The sequence below is a fragment of the Triticum urartu genome, chromosome 3A, assembly GCF_056163025.1.
Source record: "Triticum urartu cultivar PI428250 chromosome 3A, HENAU_Tu73, whole genome shotgun sequence".
NCBI classification, from domain to species: Eukaryota; Viridiplantae; Streptophyta; class Magnoliopsida; order Poales; family Poaceae; genus Triticum; species Triticum urartu.
This window is the reverse complement of record NC_141875.1, coordinates 584,651,739-584,670,840: the sequence shown is the minus strand read 5'-3', so window position 1 is coordinate 584,670,840 and position 19,102 is coordinate 584,651,739. Positions and strand designations below refer to the sequence as shown.

At 46.9% G+C, this 19,102-nt stretch overlaps 1 protein-coding gene and 1 pseudogene across 1 annotated transcript; one reads left to right on the top strand and one right to left on the bottom strand.

The window, feature by feature from the left end:
• Positions 1 to 1,372: 1,372 nt before the first annotated feature.
• LOC147980648 (P-loop NTPase domain-containing protein LPA1-like) lies at positions 1,373 to 6,246 on the top strand. Its single transcript, XM_087513434.1, has 7 exons — positions 1,373 to 1,786; positions 2,864 to 3,153; positions 3,492 to 3,573; positions 3,836 to 4,237; positions 4,368 to 5,096; positions 5,205 to 5,309; positions 5,485 to 6,246. The coding sequence occupies exons 1-7, from the start codon at positions 1,649 to 1,651 to the stop codon at positions 5,755 to 5,757; spliced, it is 2,019 nt and encodes a 672-aa protein (XP_087369560.1). The 5' UTR covers positions 1,373 to 1,648; the 3' UTR covers positions 5,758 to 6,246.
• Positions 6,247 to 8,424: 2,178 nt separating this feature from the next.
• LOC147980647 (ABC transporter F family member 4 pseudogene) lies at positions 8,425 to 11,030 on the bottom strand (annotated as a pseudogene).
• Positions 11,031 to 19,102: the final 8,072 nt, after the last annotated feature.

Genomic DNA, 19,102 nt, shown 5'->3' with positions numbered 1-19,102 from the left:
AATCATCACATGGGAACACCGGTGTAATCAAGGCAATTTAGTAGTGTTCTCAAGCGTCGACAAAGAAGAGATGCATCCATCAACACAAAAGATCGACCCAAGAGAGAATCGAAAACGACTGACACAAGAAAGAAGGGCCATGTACTTCTTTTTATGGATTGTGAAATGCCCACTGTCGGTTTAAGAGCACGATGGCGAAATAAATCCAATATAAATGAAATTGTATCAAGGTCTCATGGTAGCCGCCAAGGTTGTACCTAAAGATTATGTCGACGGTCGACGCAAAGTTTCAGTTTATAAACATCGCTCCTTGTCCCCTCATTTAACTTTTGTTAGGATAACAACTTGACCCGCAATTACTCCATTGATATGTAACTTACATATATAGCATAATTGATATTATTAGATTTCTTTTTCAAATAACCTATGTATGGAGTAGTGCTTTTATTACATTACTAGATGATATCCCGCACGTTGCAGTGAAAATATTTTCTGTTATATTTTAATGATAACTAAAACTAAAAATACATATGATTTATCGTGTTTGACTATTGTATAGTTGCAACATACCCCGCACGTTTTTGACGCTCTTATATTATGGGATGGAGGGAGTATGTGTTAAATGTAAATAGTGTAATAGAGTTAAAATCATCACGCACGTTCGTATATTGAGGTCAGCTATTTCCTATGCATGATGACATGTTAAGGTGATCCATTTTCCATGCATGTTGCATGATGAGATGACATACTTGCATGTTGAGAAAAATATATTAGTGAAGCTAGCACTTTAGATATAGAAGATACATGTTATTATTACTAAAAAGAATGAGCGTGCTTTTTTGGCTCAGTTTTAGGTGCTCTAATTTTGAATTTTTTTAAATGAGCCTTACGAATTTCAACCAAATCCGAAAGATGCACACAACCATAGGGATGTACTATACTACATGTATGTAAATTTTCATGATAAAGTACATTTTGATGAGCTAAAAAAACCTGAAAAATATTTTATTTTGTTGTGTAGCTCACATGTTGAACGTGATATTTTGTACATCTCAAATGTTAACTTATTTCATCATAAAAATTCACACGCTTGTACTTCCTCCGTTCCAAATTACTCGTCGCAGAAATGGATGTATCTAGAACTAAAATACATCTAGATACATCCATACCCGCGACAAGTAATTCAAAACGGAGGGAGTAGAAAACATCCCGATGCACATCTCTATTTTTTCAGAAAAATTAAAACTTCAAATTTTATTTTTTGCATTTTGTCAAAATCCAGGTTCCATGGCGCCGGGGAGCCAAAAGCAAAAAGAATGAAAAGGTAAAAGAAAGGAGTGTAGGCAAGAGACCATAAAAGCGGGAGGAGGAGAGGAGAAAACCAGCGAGAGGGAGGGAGGGAGACAAATCCCAGAAAAATCGAGGAGGAAGGCGACGACTCGGGCGGAGCGGAGAGAGAGCGCGGCCATGTGGAAGCCATGGGCGCGCGCGGCGTGGACGTCGTGACGACACCTGCCGCCTTCCAGGCCCTCCCCCCGCCACCCCCACGCCCGCGCCCATGACCGCGCCGCCGCAATGCGCCTCAAAACCCCACCCCGCTCCCCTCCCCGATCTCTGACCCGGCAGGCTTGTTGATCCAGGCGCAGGCATGGCGGAGGCGGCGCCGCCGAAGCTGCTCTACATTGCCGTCGCCGACGGCGGCGGCCGGCGGGCGTTCCGGTACACGCGCCCCGTCCTGCAGAGCACCCTCCAGCTCATGGGTTGCAAGGCTCGCCACGCCTTCAAGGTTATCCCCTCTGCCCCTCCCCCTCTTTGCTACCCCTCTCGCTGTCCGCGATCTTGATCCCGGAAAATGGAGGGACGCCAGCCTCCGATTGGAGGCCCTCGCGCGACATGCTCGCGTTATACCACGATTAAAGACTGAGGTCGAAACCCCCTGCTTCTGTTTCGTTTTAGATGCGGTAGATCCTTCCCGGACAGCACATGTCTAGCATAGTGTTCTTGGTGCTTTTTCTTCCTCTTGACTGAATGCTAGTTCTTGGTTCAGAACCTCAAATGATGTAGTTAGGCATGCCTAGCATAGTGTTTGGCAGTAGGACAATTTTGACATGGGAAGGTGACATATACTCTACTAATTGATGAGCATACTGTGTTCGTTGCTCGAGCCAAATTCCCCTAGGTCAATTCACCGCCCTTGGATTAGACAGAAAAACTCTCATATCCTTTTGGACAGGGTCGTTCTTTGCAGCAAAAGGATTGGATCTGATTCAGCGTATTTCGTGTGTCATTCCTTACCAAGCTATTGTTCTTGTTGCAGACTGAATTTGTCTCTTTTTTCAAGGATACGTCCGCCAGGATGTATCAAGATCCCGAAATTGTCTTTTGGTGATACTTTGCTTACGGGTCATTATCATCACATACTGTCATAGCTTGCGTGAATTGCTATTCCTTTCTTCACTTTATTAGGCTCTGATGAGAGAGACAGCACCATGTTATATGATGTAGACATTTAGGCTTTGCCTTGCATGATCTTTTTGCTCGGGAACTGTAGCTTGGCGGGCTACCTTTCTAGTCTGTATCCTGGAATTGACATGAGCTCTGGTGTCGGGTTCTCCTCATCGTCCATATTGGTTAGCTGCGTAAGCAACATGCATCTTGGACTTGACCTGAGCTCTGGTATCGGTTCTCACTTGACGTGATTTTCCTTGCTCTGATTTGGTCATGGCAGTTTGGCGTATCTTCTTTTCCTCGTCGTCCATTTCGATAAGCTGCAAAGTACTACGCCATCCATGTGCACAACTTTTTCTTATTGGTGTGTAAAGTTTAACAAAGTTTTCTTGTCATCCCTTGTTGGCACTGTCAGATTAGCAAGAAAGTATTCAGTGTGATGAGGAGTGAATTCTTGGATGCATCGAGGTCGGATAGGGCTGTCAAAGAAGAAAATGCTCCTAGCCTGGGCATTGGGGAAGATGCTAATATGCTTAGCACAGAAATTCCAGATGCAAGTAGCAGCAGCATGCCCTTCGAATTGTACAAGACACAGACAACAATTCTTATTTCAAGAGAAAAGTTTCTGAATATTGTGTGTGATGCACTCTCTTCTTACAAGTATGTTGGAGCAAACCAGAAGGCTGACTTGCTTCTTGCTTGCAGGTAACTTTACCCTATCTCTATCTCATTGAGTTCACAGAAGCAATCCAACAAGCATATTGCTTCATCTATTTAATTTACAGCTCCTAGTAGTAGTCGTCTATTATCTCCACAACAGAACAGGCTTATGATAAATGTGTGTGCTTAACGTGCTTTGTTAAAGTCAAATGATTCCCTTGAAAAGGCCTAAATTATTCTTATGAGCACAGTACATGCATTATGCCCAAAGAAATATGCATATATTTCCCAAGTCATTTCATTGCAACCATTGGGTAGCTACCTCAATGAATTCAACGGCATTTAATTTTTGCCATTGTGCCTTTTCCAATTATTCTGATCAGAATTAAGGAGAAAAAGGAATCAGTGACAGTACTCTTGTGTGGGACAAGCGGGTGTGGCAAGTCCACTCTATCATCTTTGTTGGTATGTTGTTTTCTAACTTAAGAGTCTCTGCCATTTCTGGATGGGCTATACTATCTATGGTACACCAGTGACACAATAGTTTGTTACATGCAGAAGCATTTAATAATAAGTATCTGCAAATCAAATATCAATTTAAAGCACTTTGACTGCTTTCTGGTCCATTGTATGTCTTGTTCCTTTTAGAAGATTGCATTATGAATCAGAGAGATAACTGATGCTGACTCTTGCTGAATGTTTAATATGGTCTGTTTGTTTTACCCAGGGTAGTAGATTGGGCATTACGACAGTAGTTTCTACTGATTCCATACGCCATATGATGAGAAGCTTTGCGGATGAAAAGCAAAATCCTCTTCTCTATGCATCAACCTACCATGCAGGCGAATACTTGGACCCTGTTGCAGTTGCTAAGTCAAAGGCAAAGAAGCTAGCAACGGTTTCTCATACCAATGGAGGCAAAGATGGCACTTCAGATGTTAAATCTCATCATGGCTCCTCAGATTTACCTCCTAGAACCGAGTTGATTGGCAACAAACAAATGGCAATAGAAGGGTTCAAGGCGCAAAGCGAGATGGTCATTGACAGCCTGGACAGATTAATTACATCATGGGAGGAGCAGAAGCGATCTGTTATTGTTGAAGGAGTTCATTTGAGCCTCAATTTTGTGGTGCGTACTAGTCAGGAAACAAGATGGATACTTTATTAGTGTTCTTCATGTGATACTTGCATTGTTTGCCTATTATATTTTGTTGCACTTTGAAGAATTGACTAAGCTATTTATTTTGAATATCTAATAGATGGGGCTAATGAAGAAACATCCTTCCATAATACCATTTATGGTATACATTGCAAATGAGGAGAAGCACATGGAGCGATTTGCTGTACGTGCAAAGTACATGACATTGGACCCGGCAAAGAACAGATATATCAAGTACATCCGGAATATCAGGGCTATCCAGGAATACCTTTGCAACCGAGCGGACAAGCATCTGGTGCCTAAGATTAACAATACTAATGTTGACCAGAGCGTGGCAGCCATACATGCCACGGTTTTCAGCTGTCTTCGTCGACGAGAAGTTGGGGAGCAGTTGTATGATCTCAACACAAACACTGTTTCTGTGGTGGATGAGGAATACAGGAACCAGCGTGCATCTAACTCCTTGGGTTCCAAGGGCATGTTCCAGTTCATTCAAAGGAAGGGGTCTTCTAGGAATCTGATGGCTCTCCTTAACCCTGATGGTTCAGTCACCAAGGCTTGGCATGTAGATTCATGTGACGGCAATGCCAATGGCAGTAGAAGCAGTGATAAATCAGTAGGAAAGGTTAACCCATCACAAATTGGGAAGGTAGAGTCAGTTAATCTCCAATTTGGTTCCTTCGGGATTAGTGCGTGGCTGAGTGATACAGGTGGCACCAGCCATACTGGGAGTGTAGATGACCTGAGGGCTGATGGCATTGAGACAGGCGGTAGATACTTCTCCTCATGCTGCAGCTCGCCAAAGACATCAGATTGCGCATCCAAAGAGGTACAACGATATTCTGTTATTAATATGACAGTAATATGTTCATATTTCTGTTAGTAGATTGCTGATGTTTTACATTCCAGTCTAACAAACGCTCTTTGCCCTTTCCAGCATATGGAGGATTATTCAGTCTATGGTAGTGAAGAAGAAGCTGACAACCCACCTGATGCTGAAACTGATGAGGATCTAACTGATGAAGAAAGAGATGTTCACGAGGTAGCGACTATGTTATCCAGCAATTTTCCTAGTGGGATTTATTTCTATTTTAGGAGCGAACATTTGATTGCAGTTGCTTCCTGGACTAACCAGGACTGCCAGTTGATAGCTTGCGCATCAGTTATCTGAGCTTTCTAGATTGCTAAATGTTTTCTGCACAAACCAATGTCTTCAGATTGAAGCGGGCTCGGTCGACGAGCATTCCACCAAGTCTGACGAGGAATACGACGACCTAGCCATGCAGGACGTCATGGAGAACGGTAACTGCTCTGACGATGACGACGAGCAAGCTGTGCGGTTCAGCAAGAGGAGCTCGCCGCCTCTGGATGAGAGCATCCTCGGAGCAGCTGACGGTGATGATGCCGTGGTGGAGGGCAGGTACCACCACAACCTGGACCTCTTCACGATATCCAAGGACATGGCTGTCACGCGGATGCCGTGCGCGTGACGCTGCCACCCAGACCAACCCATGGGAAGAAAAGCCGGGTGTCCTGTGAATCAGACACCATTTCCACGGTTCGCTGCGCCACTGTGCTCTCCGGTGGCGCTTCCAGTTACTCCCCCCGTTCCTAAATACTCCCTCTGTGCCGAAATAGTTGTCGCTGGAGTAGCTGAAGCTACTCCAGCGACAACTATTTCGGTACAGAGGGAGTATAAGTCTTTCTAAAGATTCCAATATGGACTATATACGGAGCAAAATGAGTGAATCTACACTCTAAACTACGCCTAGGTACTCCATATTGAAATCTCTAGAAAGACTTATATTTAGGAACGGAGGGAGTAGGAGTTTGCACCGGCGGCTGTACTCATATGAGCTTATGTCGGTGGTTATGACTGTTAGACATACTGATGCTTGTCCAAGCTTACCAAATACTATAGGAATCTGGTACTTTGCCGATGAAACTCAAATAATGGAAGGTTGAAATTGCATCTGTAATTGCGCAAGAATCTCTTGGCACCAAAAATAGGCGCAGGAGGTCCTTCCTTTTTAAATGTGCACAAGGTCATGCTTTGAATAACAGTTAATCTAATTAATTTTTCAATTTTCACCCAAATTGGCCCTGCTGGATTCGTTTTTAAAATCATGTATGGTTGTGATTTTGTAACTTTTAGCAACAGCCAAATAGGTCTCATATTTCTAAGCGGAGGTGACTGAGCTGTAGTTATTAGCAACAGTTGCTAAGCTAGCCTAGCGACAGTGCAACAAATTCAGCTAATTCCTCCGTTGTAACTTTTGTTATTATGAGGATGCAAATGCCATGTGATGAAACCAAGAACCAAGAACATAAAAGATAAAAGTCATTATGGGGAAAATGTCGTGGGAATCTATCAGCATTTGGAAATGCGCAAAGTTTAAATTGCATTTGGAAATGCGCAATCCAAAAAATTGTCCGTTGGCTCACAATACAATAACTTGCTGTTTTCATCCAATATATTGATGAAACTGAGAACAGAAGCATAAAATTACATCAGAAAAATGAACTCTGGTACAACGAAGATTGTACGCATCCTTATGAAGATTAATGTGGTGAACTCGCAAGATAACTCGAAAGACCAAATTAGCATCATAGATAGTAAATCAAATAGTAATATAGTACTCAATCACAAGAAAAGATGAAAAAAATAAAACAAAGAGTGACACACGGCAAAACACAAGAAAAACGCTGGTACTTCAAGAGCTGCATACAGGCATTTCATTGACAGACGTTCATTTGATTTCTGTGAAAAGTTAAAACATTACAGAGATCGAAACATTTGATTCTGCGAAACATCAGTAAAATAGAAATCTTTACAGAGATGGAAACCTTATACACTGATTAAACCCAAGGCAAAAGGATCTACATGTGTCCTTTACTCCCCGTAATCTAAACCTAAACATTTCATCTAAATTGCTTCCATGCTTTTCCCTTTCTTATGTAAATGTTTCTTACTCAAAGAGGGGAAACCGTAAAAACATACACTTTCTCTCCTTTGGAACAAGCAAAATCAGACATGTATTCTTTTTTTTTTTTGAGGAAACAGACATGTATTCTACCTACAAAGGAAGTGTGCAACCATAGCTATAAGAACAATTATAAGCCCAACAGCAACAAGAATAGTAATCAGATTTGCAATAGACAGTGTTCAGCTGTGGATCTGACACTGCTGGACAACAAGTGCAAAAGAGCTACGGTTCGAACAATACTCTACATGAAAGATATTCTACAGATAATTCCTGAATACATTGAAACAGAAGAATATACAGTAAGACGGAATCAGGGAAGGTTACTATCAGGTATAGGCATAGGTCCAAGGTAAACGATAACAGGAAAGATCATCTACAGATTTGTTAATGGCAATCGTGAGAAGGGTGTCAAATATTGGTAGTGAAGAAGACAACTTTAATCAGATTTATGGATTGTCCTGAACTTATAAGAATCTTATGTTCGGAAGATAATCACCCAAACACTAATATTTACCACAACATCCTTACTCATGACTACTAGTATTGTTAGGCATAACAATTATAGGTCTACTGAAAGAAACATCCAACTTAAGGGCAGGCGATCCTTCCATATCAATTTTGCTAACCCACTTCTCTGAGTTAGTTTACATTGTCATGCTAAACAACTTAAGTTCCTCAAAACATAGACAAAACAAGAAATGCCTTGTGCCAATAATGATTCCAAAATTCAGCAGCCATAACACATAACAACTAAATTCATGTAGTCAGTACATATTGATTTATTTTTTCTACACAGAGCATGCGCAACAAAGAACCAGTACTCTTAGACAGCTGGTTGAAAGCACACCTGTAATAATGGCTCGTTCTCATCCGTCGTACCAAGCATTTCAATAGTTAGAATCTGGCACTATTAGTTCAGAACATATAATGGTAACTACTACCTCCGTTCCTAATATAAGACCTTTTAGCTATTTTAATATTAACTACATACATACTAAGATGAGTGAACATACATACTAAAATCTGTCTAGGTACATACAAATCAAGAAAAAGGTAAAAGGTCTTTTTTAAGGGAACGGAGGGAGTATATAGCAAGTTAACACGAGAAAATACAATATATGGAAGTATACCGCCCAAGATGCATTAGTACGACAGTGTTGTGCAAAATCGTACAAAAGAAACACCACCAGATTTCCAGTATCTTGTAATGTATTAAAGGCAAACAAATAACTCATCTTGGCCATATAGATAGTACGCATATGACAAACCATATGTATATTCTGCAAACCAAAGCAAACAAAAGCTGCTAATAATACATGAGATTTCAGGAGAACAAACCAGCTCATTCTACAAAGAATAAGCAATCTGCAGCTCAATATGAGCAGCATTACTCTTCAACTTCCTTCTTTATCTCTGCCATTAGTTCATCCTTGTAATCCTCAAACGAGCCATCATATTTAGTCACCGTGCCATCCTCCACAACCCATATCTGGCTCTTCTCCTCATCGTCACAAACTCGAGATATCAACCGCGAGTCATGGCTAACCAAGACCACACCTCCAGTGAATTCATCCAGAGCGTCTGCCAAAGCATCAATACTTTGCATATCCAAGTGATTTGTAGGCTCATCCAGTAGGAGAATGTGAGGATTCGACATTGATATCGAAGTGAACACAACACGGGCCTTCTGACCACCAGATAATTTAACAATGGGAGTAAGATGGTTGTGACCTGGCAAGCCAAATTTTCCAAGCTTGCCACGGACAGCCTCTGCTTTGCTCATTCCTCCCTGGTCTGGGTGGAGCCTGAGCAAATACTGAACTGCATTTTCCTCCATCGTCAACAAGTCAACAAAATGCTGCGAGTATCGTCCAATCCTCAGCTTCTGGCTCCTTCTTGCCTCTCCTTCGGATGGGTTAAGATCACCAGCAAGTAAATTTAGAATAGTAGACTTTCCTGCTCCATTGGGCCCAACAATGGCAACACGTGTTCCCATGTCAATGCCAACATCAACATCTGATAACTTGAAGTCCGGACGGTTGGGGTAGCCGAAACCCACATCAATGAGCTGAAGGAGTGGTGGTGTGAGCAAAGTGGGTTCTGGGAAGTGGAACTCAACTTTGTAGTCATGCCACTTTTGTGGCAGATCTGCTGGCTTCACGTTATCATCATCATTTGCCACATTCTTTCCCTTCCCCTTCCCCTTGGCAACTTCTTTATGGGCCTTTGACATTGCTTGGTCTTTAACCTTATCTTGTGCAGCCTTGCTCCCAGTCTTCCTTGCTGCTTTCATTTGCTTTTCATACACCTCAAACTTCTTGTTCATCTCCTTCCTCTTCTGCTCATACCCGCTCTCAAAGTCATCAAAATTACCACGGTAAACATGCAAACTCTTATCGTGCAAATGAATGATATCATTGCACACTGTGTTCAAGAAGTCCCGGTCATGGGAGACAACAATAAGGGTCTTCTTCCACTGCGAGCACAAGTACTGCTCCAACCAAAGCACAGCTCGGAGGTCCAAATGGTTGGTAGGCTCATCAAGGAGCAGCAATGTTGGCTGCATGAAGAGAGCACGGGCAAGCGAGATGCGCATCCTCCAGCCACCACTGAAGGACTTTGTGGACCTTGCCTGCATTGCCTGATCAAACCCCAGCCCCGCGAGGATTTTGGACGCACGAGCGCGTGCAGCATCAGAGTCACATAGATTTAGCTTCTCATATACCTCGGCAAGCTTGTCATTGTCATCGGGGTCGTTAGAGGCCTCAAGCTTTGCCTGCTCAGCCCGGAGCGCCGTGAGCTCCTCATTGGCTGCAACCACCGCCTCGGTTGCCGAGCGGTCATCACCAACAATCTCCTGCTCCACAAGCAGGACATCAATGTTCTTGGGCACAGGCACCTGCCGCCAGGAGAGCAGCTTCAGGAGGGTAGACTTGCCCATGCCATTGGGCCCCACTAGACCATAGCGGCGACCATGCGAGATCCGGAGGGAGGCGCCCTTGAGTAGCTCCTTTCCTCGCGCAGAGACAGAGAAGTTGTCGAGCACGATGTCCTTGATGTTTCCATCGGCGGCATCGCCCTCAGCGGCGGATCCGGGGACGCGCGCTCCGATGACGACGGAGAAGGCGTCGCGGTCGTCGCGGAGCGCCTCCCGCTTGGCAGCCTCGGCGACGGCGGCTGCCATCATCTCGCGCTTCTCCTTCTTCTTCGAGTCCTTGTCCGAGGGCGCGAGGGCGTTGAGGTCGACGGTGGCGCGAGCCGGCTTGGGCTTGGCGGCGACGGCGGCGACGTCGGCCTCGTCCTCCTCGTCGTCCGACGGGGGCAGGTCGATGCCGCCCATGTACGACGACGCGGGCGCCTTGGAGGGCTTGGGCTTGGGCGCCGCCTTGGCGGGCTTGGATTTGGGCGCCGTGCCGTCCATCGAGGCTAGCATGGCCGACACGGAGAGGGGTTTCTCCTTCTTGCCGGCGGCGCCCGCGGCCGAGGAGGACGAGGGGGCGTTCTTGCGGCTCGTGGCGGCGGCTGAGGAGGACGAGGAGGCGTTTTTGCGACTCATGGCGGCGGCGGCGGAGGAGGAGAAGAACGGCGATGTTGGGGGATTTGGGTTTGGCTGCGGCGGATGGGGTCCGGGTGGGTTGGCGGCGCGACGGACCGGGGGTAGGCGGGGTGGCGGCGGCGGCGCCCTAGGGTTAGGGTTAGAGCTCCGCGCGGGCGGGGTGTGAGGACAGGAGACCGCACGGGTCGGCGAGGCCGGGCTTTTTTTCGTTTTTTTCAAAGTCAAAATATGGCTTTTAAGGGCCTCCTTGGACCGCATGAAAAAACGAAACTTGCCGTGCGCACGACGCTTCGTGGCCGATATGCACACGAATACACGATACTCGAATCGACCGCGGTAGAAGTGCTGGCAAACTGCATCCGACGGTGGCCGCAGCAGCAATTTTATCGTTCGCATAGCAGTGCTCGTGGAAAAAAAAAATATCTGCTGAGTCAGTTATGAATTCAATTTTATCTGGTACTCGAAACTAGTAGCAAGCATGTACATGCAACACACACGATATTGTTAGAATTAATTACAATTTGTAATTGAAAATCGCTTAGGTTCAGCCGGTGGATCGCACGCGGACATCCGCCGCATCGTCTGTGCGACGCGTGTCTCGCGTGGGCTCACCTAACATTATCTCTTACAGTTTTGCAACTGAGCGTTTGTTGCGGTTTGCCTACCGCAACAACTCGTAGGTTGCAAGATCTGGATCTGGTTCCTTTGTGGGCAGTCGCCTCCCGTGTTCTTCCCAGGCTACTGTTTTACATGGTGTTCTACCTCTAATTTGTGCAACATCATTCATGTTACAAAAGTCCTTCCGCAATCCCCTTGACCGGTTGATTTCTTAGAACCCATCCATCCTCCTTGCTCACACAACATGTGTCCCACGTGACATGCCACTAGTTGCTGACGATATTTTTGCAACTTCTGCAACATCGCCAGTGTTGCATTAGTTTTTTTTTCGTAACATTAGCTATGTTGCAAAAAGACAAGGACGAAAAAAGAAATTCTGCAACAAAGCCTCTGTTGCAAAAAAAAAAACTACAACAAAACCTCAGTTGCAAAAAGATGAAAACAAAAAAAAATATTCTGCAACAAAGCATATGTTGCAAAACAAATGTAACAAAAACTGAGTTGCAAAAAAAAAATGCAACAAGACCTCTGCTGCAGAAATTTTCCGCAACAAGACCTATGTTGCAATGATGAAGAGCGCCAATGCGCCAGATCTGATGGCCCGTGAGCCGGCCGAAGATCAGCCGACGGACGCGTAGCAGTCCTCTTTGTAATTAGGGAAAAATCATCCCTTGCCCAAACCGTCGTGTGGTTTGTCCCGCACAGACGCCTTCTCACTCCTGTCCTTTGGAACCGACGCCTCTTCTCGGTCGCGTCTCTTCAGATGATATAAGTAGCGCCTGTAACCATCAATCAATACAGAGATTTCACTTTCGATCTCAAACACGTTATCACGCACGTAGAACAACCAGCGAAGAGCGAAAAGAGGAAAGAAAGGGGGGAGAGCACTTGCCGCCGGTGAGATGCCGAGCCTCGTCTCCTTCTTCCTCCGCCTGATCCACGAGGATGGCCGACGCTATGGTCGCCGTTTCCACGGACTGGGTAGACTCCGGCGATTCCGTCGCCAGGCTATCCGTCGCGCTACTGGATGCGGCCACCGTGGCGCTAGGAGAGGCGCCCGTGGTGCTCACCATGTCCCGGGACAGGGTCGCCGCACCACAGGACGCGCCCACCGTGGTGCTCCTCGCGCCCATGGCCATGCGCCCATGGGGCTCGACCCATAGATGGTGGCCGGCCCGAGCGCCCCGATGATGAACGGGGTCGCCGTTGCGCCTGGATCACCCCCCGGATATCTGCCTCCACCGGCCACATGGCTCCCGCCCTCGACGCCGACGCCCGCCGGCGAGGCTGTTGGCCCGAGCCGTGGCCCTCCTGGCTACGCGCCTGTCCCGATGCGCGCCATTGTGGATGAAGAGGCCACGCTTGGCTTCGTGTCAGCGCCCACCGGCGCCTCTGGCGTCATCCGCCTCGGAGTAGGGATGGAAGGTGCCGGCGTCAACTCCCCACCACCACTGGAGGCTTCTGCAGGCCCAAGCATCCACGCGGGGCGGTGCTTTGGCCGCCTCTTCGGGCGCGCCGTCGCCGCCCTCAATCGCCGTCCCGGCCGCTGCGCCGGCTCGTGGGCTCCGGCGAGCCTCGGACTCGCCAGCGCCGCACCAGAAACTGCTCGCCCGGATCACGTCGTCGTCGACTCTTCTTCGGATGAGGAGGGGTCGTCGGTGCTACGTCGGTGACCACCGAAATCGCGAGGGCCTGCGGCGGCCACTCCTCCCGTCGGCGCCGCCATGTGATAGTGGGGATCGAGCAGAGGTGGTGGTGCGGGGGTTCGGATACTCCGACCCTTATCCAACCCACTCGCTCCCCTATCTCTTTATGCGGTGCGGCGGCGCGTGGGTCGGCCAAAGGCCGGGCAGGCCCAGGCCCAGGCGCCCGCGGTGGCTGTTTCCTCTCCTCTGTGGTGCTGCGGCGGGTGGGCCGGCCAGAAGTGTGGATTTATTTTATTTTATTTTCTCTGTTTTCTTAACATTAGTACTAATTATTGTATTTGTGCAATTTTAGACTATGTTTAGTACTTAGATTGACTACTACTTACATTTTAGTCCTGTTCTAGATTTATTCTATGTAGGACTTGTGTAATTATTAGTAGGTGTGTTTATATTATGTAATGGATTGCATATAAATAAAGTACCGGAGTTCATCTGGGAAGAATGACATGTTCTATGTGTTTACCACATACCCAGTTCTCTTGAACATGTACTTGCGATTGAGATCATCTTCTCTCGCATATCGAACTTGCAAATTTTTGAATCTTTCCCCCTCATTATATTTGGAATCACACGGTAATGAGTTGAGATCCACTGCTCATATGCAGATCATCTCCTCTTACTGCGAGGCCCACGTTTTGTTACATGACAACCGATTACCTCCACCATGCATTCCTTATATTCAAATTGTAGCATACACAAGGTAATAGCAATGTAGCCTATTACTGTGAGATCTAAGTGATCTTCAAAGTGTTATGTTAACACAATTGAGGTTGAGAATTTTTTAAGTTTACACTTGAGTATCAATTTTTTTCATTCTTATTACACAACCATGATGGTTTTTAATTTACCACCCGTAAATTAATTATCTCTGGTTTTCCCATGTAGGCAAAGATGACTGACAAAGAGTTTGAGGAGCTTGCCCTCAATGGCCACAATTATCCTACATGGGCTATGGACATCAAGATCAGTCTTGCGTCCCGTGGGATAGCACGTGCAATACAACCCCCGGAGACTCCTCTCCCGGCTGGGGCCACGCCGCTGACAGAACAGCAGAACTATGCTGCTTTATTCATCATAAGGCACCATATTCATCCAGATCTCAAGTCTAAGTATTTACAGGAGGAATCTCCTAGTACTCTGTTTCTGGCCCTCAAAACGAGGTATGAACAGCAGAAGGCAGTAGTCTGCCAGAAGCACTCCATGATTGGACTCATCTCCGTCTTCAGGATTTCAAGTCCATTGGTGAGTACAATCATGCTATCCATAAGATATGTTCCAACCAGCGCTTTTATGAGAAGAAACCTATTGAGGGGGAGAAGATAGAGAAAACTTTGTCTACTATGCTCCCTTCATATAGGATCCTCACACAGCAATACCGTGCTCGTAACTACACTGTCTATTCCGAGCTTATTCACATGTTACTTCAGGCTGAAAAGCATGATGAGCTACTCGCTAAGAATGGCTCTCAACGCCCAGTTGGGGCACAACCTTTACCCGAAGTCCATCTGAATGTTGCAAATAGACAAAAGTTTAATGGCACCTCTCGGGGTAAACAATCCAATTTCGAGCATAAGCGAAAGTGCAATGGGAACATGAGATCTAGATACCCAGGCAAGGGAAAAGGCACTTCAAAGCCCAGGTTTGATAAATCTAAGCTTTGCAACAAGTGTGGATGCTACACGCATTCTACTGAAAAGTGCATAATGCCCAAGCATCTGGTTATGATGTACCAGTGATACGTCCATTTTGCATCATTCTTTTATATCGATATTTATTGCATTATGGACTGTTGTTTCACTTTATGTCACAATACTTATGGCTATTCTCTCTTATTTTACAAGGTTTACATAAGGAGGGAGAATGCCGACAGCTGGAATTCTGGGCTGGAAAAGGAGCAAATATTAGAGACCTATTCTGCGCAACTCCAAAAGTCCTGAAACTCCACGGAATATCTTAAAATAAATAAAGAAAAATCCACGCCAAAGATGAAGGCCAGGGGGCCCACACCCTGCTCACGAGGGTGGGGGGCGCCCCCCCTAGGGCGCGCCCCCTACCTCGTGGGCCTCCTGGTGGCTCTCCGACGTCCATCTTCTCCTATATGAAGTCTTTCGATGAGAAAAAAATAAGAAGGAACTTTTCGGAACGAGACTCCGTCGCCACGAGGCGGAACCTTGGCGGAACCAATCTAGAGCTCCGGCAGAGCTGTTCTGCCGGGGATACTTCCCTCCGGGAGGGGAAAATCATCACCATCGTCATCACCAACGCTCCTCTCATCGGGAGAGGGCAATCTCCATCAACATCTTCAACAGCACCATCTCATCTCCAAACCCTAGTTCATCTCTATTATCCAATTCTTGTCTCAAAGTCCGGGATTGGTGCTAGTAGGTTGCTAGTAGTGTTGATTACTCCTTGTAGTTGATGCTAATTGGTTTATTTGGTGGAAGATCATATGTTCAGATTCTATATGCATATTATTACCCCTCTGATTATGAACATGAATATGCTTTGTGAGTAATTACGTTTGTTCCTGAGGACAAGGGAGAAGTCTTGCTATTAGTAGTCATGTGAATTTGGTATTCGTTTGATATTTTGATAAGATGTATGTTGTCTAGCCTCTAGTGGTGTTATGTGAACGTCGACTACATAACACTTCACCATTATTTGGGCCTAGAGGAAGGCATTGGGAAGTAATGAGTAGATGATGGGTTGCTAGAGTGACAGAAGCTTAAACCCTAGTTTATGCATTGCTTCGTAAGGGGCTGATTTGGATCCATATGTTTCATGCTATGGTTAGTGAGGGCGTCCTGGATTAGGGGGTGTTCGGGTAGCCGGACTATACCTTCAGCCGGACTCCTGGACTATGAAGATACAAGATTGAAGACTTCGTCCCGTGTCCGGATGGGACTTTCCTTGGCGTGGAAGGCAAGCTTGGCGATGCGGATATTCAAGATCTCCTACCATTGTAACCGACTCTATGTAACCCTAACCCTATCCGGTGTCTATATAAACCGGAGGGTTGTAGTCCGTAGGCAATCAACTCCATCTACAACAATCATACCATAGGCTAGCTTCTAGGGTTTAGCCTCCTTGATCTCGTGGTAGATCTACTCTTGTACTACCCATATCATCAATATTAATCAAGCAGGACGTAGGGTTTTACCTCCATCAAGAGGGACCGAACCTGGGTAAAACATCGTGTTCCCTGCCTCCTGTTACCATCCGACCTAGACGCACAGTTCGGGACCCACTACCCGAGATCCGCCGGTTTTGACACCGACATTGGTGCTTTCGTTGAGAGTTCCTCTGTGTCATCGCCTTTAGGCCCGATGGCTCCTTTGACCATCAACAATGATACGGTCTAGGGCGAGACTTTTCTCCCCGGACAGATCTTCGTCTTCGGCGGCTTCGCTTTGCGGGCCAATTCGCTCGGCCACCTGGAGCAGATCGAAAGCTACGCCCCTGGCCATCAAGTCAGGTTTGGAAGCTTAAACTACACGGCTGACATCCGCGGAGACTTGATCTTCGACGGGTTCGAGCCACGGCCAAGCGCGCCGCACTATCTCGAGGGGCATGATCTAGCTCTGCCTCCGGACAGTGTCCTGGAGGCCACACACGCATCGGTTCCGACCCCTAACTCGGAGCCTATTGCGCCAATCGAGGATGAGCAGTTGGACGTCACCTCGGGGGCTTCGATCTCAAAGGCGATCGAGCCGAACGCTAGCCCCGCGCTCTGCATGATTCGTGACTCCGAGGATCCAGACTCCTTTCCGAACTCCGAACCCCCCGCGCCCCTGCCGATCGAATCCGATTGGGCGCCGATAATGGAGTTCACCGCCGCAGACATCTTTCAGCACTCGCCTTTTGGCGATATCCTGAACTCTCTCAAGTCTCTCTCCTTATCAGGAGAGCCCTGGCCAAACTACGGTCAGCGAGGACGGGATACGGACGATGGAGAAATTCAAAGCCCACCCACCACCCACTTGGTAGCCACTGTCGACAATTTAAACGACGTGCTCAACTTCGACTCCGGAGACATCGACAGCATGGATGACGATGCAGGAGATACCAACGAACCAACGCTCATAGGGCATTGGGCAGCCACCTCATCTCACGATGTGTACATGGTGGATACCCCTAAAGGAAGCGACAACAAGGAAAAAGGGGATGGGACGGGAGATCAACCCCCCGAAAAGCAATCAAAGCGTCAGCGTAAACGCCGACCCAAGCCCCGCCTCGACAAAAACCCGGCCATAGAGCAAGACGAGCCGGTAGACGACGAGCAGGCCTTAGAGCAACCGTCCGAACAGGGCAACACGGATAGAGAAACCAAACATCCCTGCCCCGGTGAAAACGACATTCCGGACGACCTCACGCCGAATAAACCTATGGAGCAGAAGAATCTCCACGAGAGGCTCGTTGCAACTGCACGCAGCCTAAAAAAGCAGAAGTGGAAGCTAAAAACAGCGGAAGATGCACTCCGGATTAGATGGAGCAAAGTAATCAATACTGCCGATAAATACGGCGACAGTCGCCGCACTAAAAGCTATCCTAAAAGAAAGCTACTGCCTGAATTCGACGAAGAGGCCCTAGAGCCCTCGCATCCAAAAAATGAGAAAGCCACATGGTCGGATAGACGACCCCATAAAGCGGCAAGCGGCGCCGCACCTAAATCGGCATGCGATCCACTTAAGGATTCGCATCATGGCCCAGTTAGGTCCATTTATGGGCCAAGAAAGCAAGCTCTTGTAAGCAATGCAATAAAGCCATCATCAGAATCCGGCACACCCAAATACAAGGGCGCCGCACACCCCCTATGTTTCACCGATGAGGTCCTGGACTATGAATTTCCAGAGGGATTCAAACCCGTAAACATAGAGGCATATGATGGAACAACAGACCCTAGAGTCTGGATCGAGGATTATATCCTCCACATACACATGGCTAGAGGAGATGATCTCCATGCCATAAAATATTTACCCCTTAAGCTTAAAGGGCCATCCCGGCATTGGCTCAAAAGCCTTCCTGAAAACACAATTGGAAGTTGGGAAGAGCTCGAGGATGCTTTCCGAGCAAATTTTCAAGGGACCTATGTCCGCCCTCCGGATGCAGACGATCTTAGTCACATAACTCAACAGCCCGAAGAATCAGCTCGGCAGTTCTGGAATAGATTCCTCACTAAAAAGAATCAGATAGTCGACTGTCCGGACGCCGAAGCCTTAGCAGCTTTCAGGCATAACGTCCAAGACGAATGGCTCGCCAGACACCTCGGCCAAGAAAAGCCAAGAACAATGGCCGCACTAACAAGCCTCATGACCCGCTTTTGTGCAGGAGAGGACAGCTGGTTGGCAAGGTGCAGGCCCAGCGACCCAAGTACATCCGAAACTAGGGATGGAAACGGAAAACCGCGACGCAACAAGGACCGTCGCCGGACTAAGGAAAAAAGTCCGAAGAGCACGACAGTCAATGCCGGATTCAAAGGTTCACGACAAAATCAGGCAAAACCACCCCTCCAGGATAACAGGGACGATCCATCCAACTTAAATAAAATCCTGGACAGGATATGTCAGATACACAGTACTCCCGGGAAGCCTGCTAACCATACCCACAGGAGATTGTTGGGTTTTCAAACAATCCGGCAGACTCAATGCCGAACACAAGGGGCTCGACACACCAAGCGAAGACGAGGATGAACCCCAAAAGCAAAGCACCAGGAAACAAAAGAACTTCCCACAAGAAGTAAAAACAGTGAACTTACTTCACATAACAAAACGTGCGGCGCCCATAAAGGTACGCACAACACGACCTATCCCCAAAGGGTCCCGCCACTGGTTGTCAAAACCAATCATCTTCGATCAGCTAGATTATTCTAGAAATATCAAGAATGCAGGCTGGACTGCCTTGATACTCAATCCAATAATTGGCGGACTCCGGTTTTCAAATGTCCTTATGGACGGCGGCAGTGGACTAA

Excerpts from the sequence above, each read along its gene's own strand:
- LOC147980648 (XM_087513434.1), top strand. The coding sequence starts at position 1,649 with ATGGCGGAGGCGGCGCCGCCGAAGCTGCTCTACATTGCCGTCGCCGAC. Across the intron at positions 1,787-2,863 it reads AGGCTCGCCACGCCTTCAAG|ATTAGCAAGAAAGTATTCAG; the intron begins GTTATCCCCTCT and ends TGGCACTGTCAG. Across the intron at positions 3,574-3,835 it reads CCACTCTATCATCTTTGTTG|GGTAGTAGATTGGGCATTAC; the intron begins GTATGTTGTTTT and ends TGTTTTACCCAG.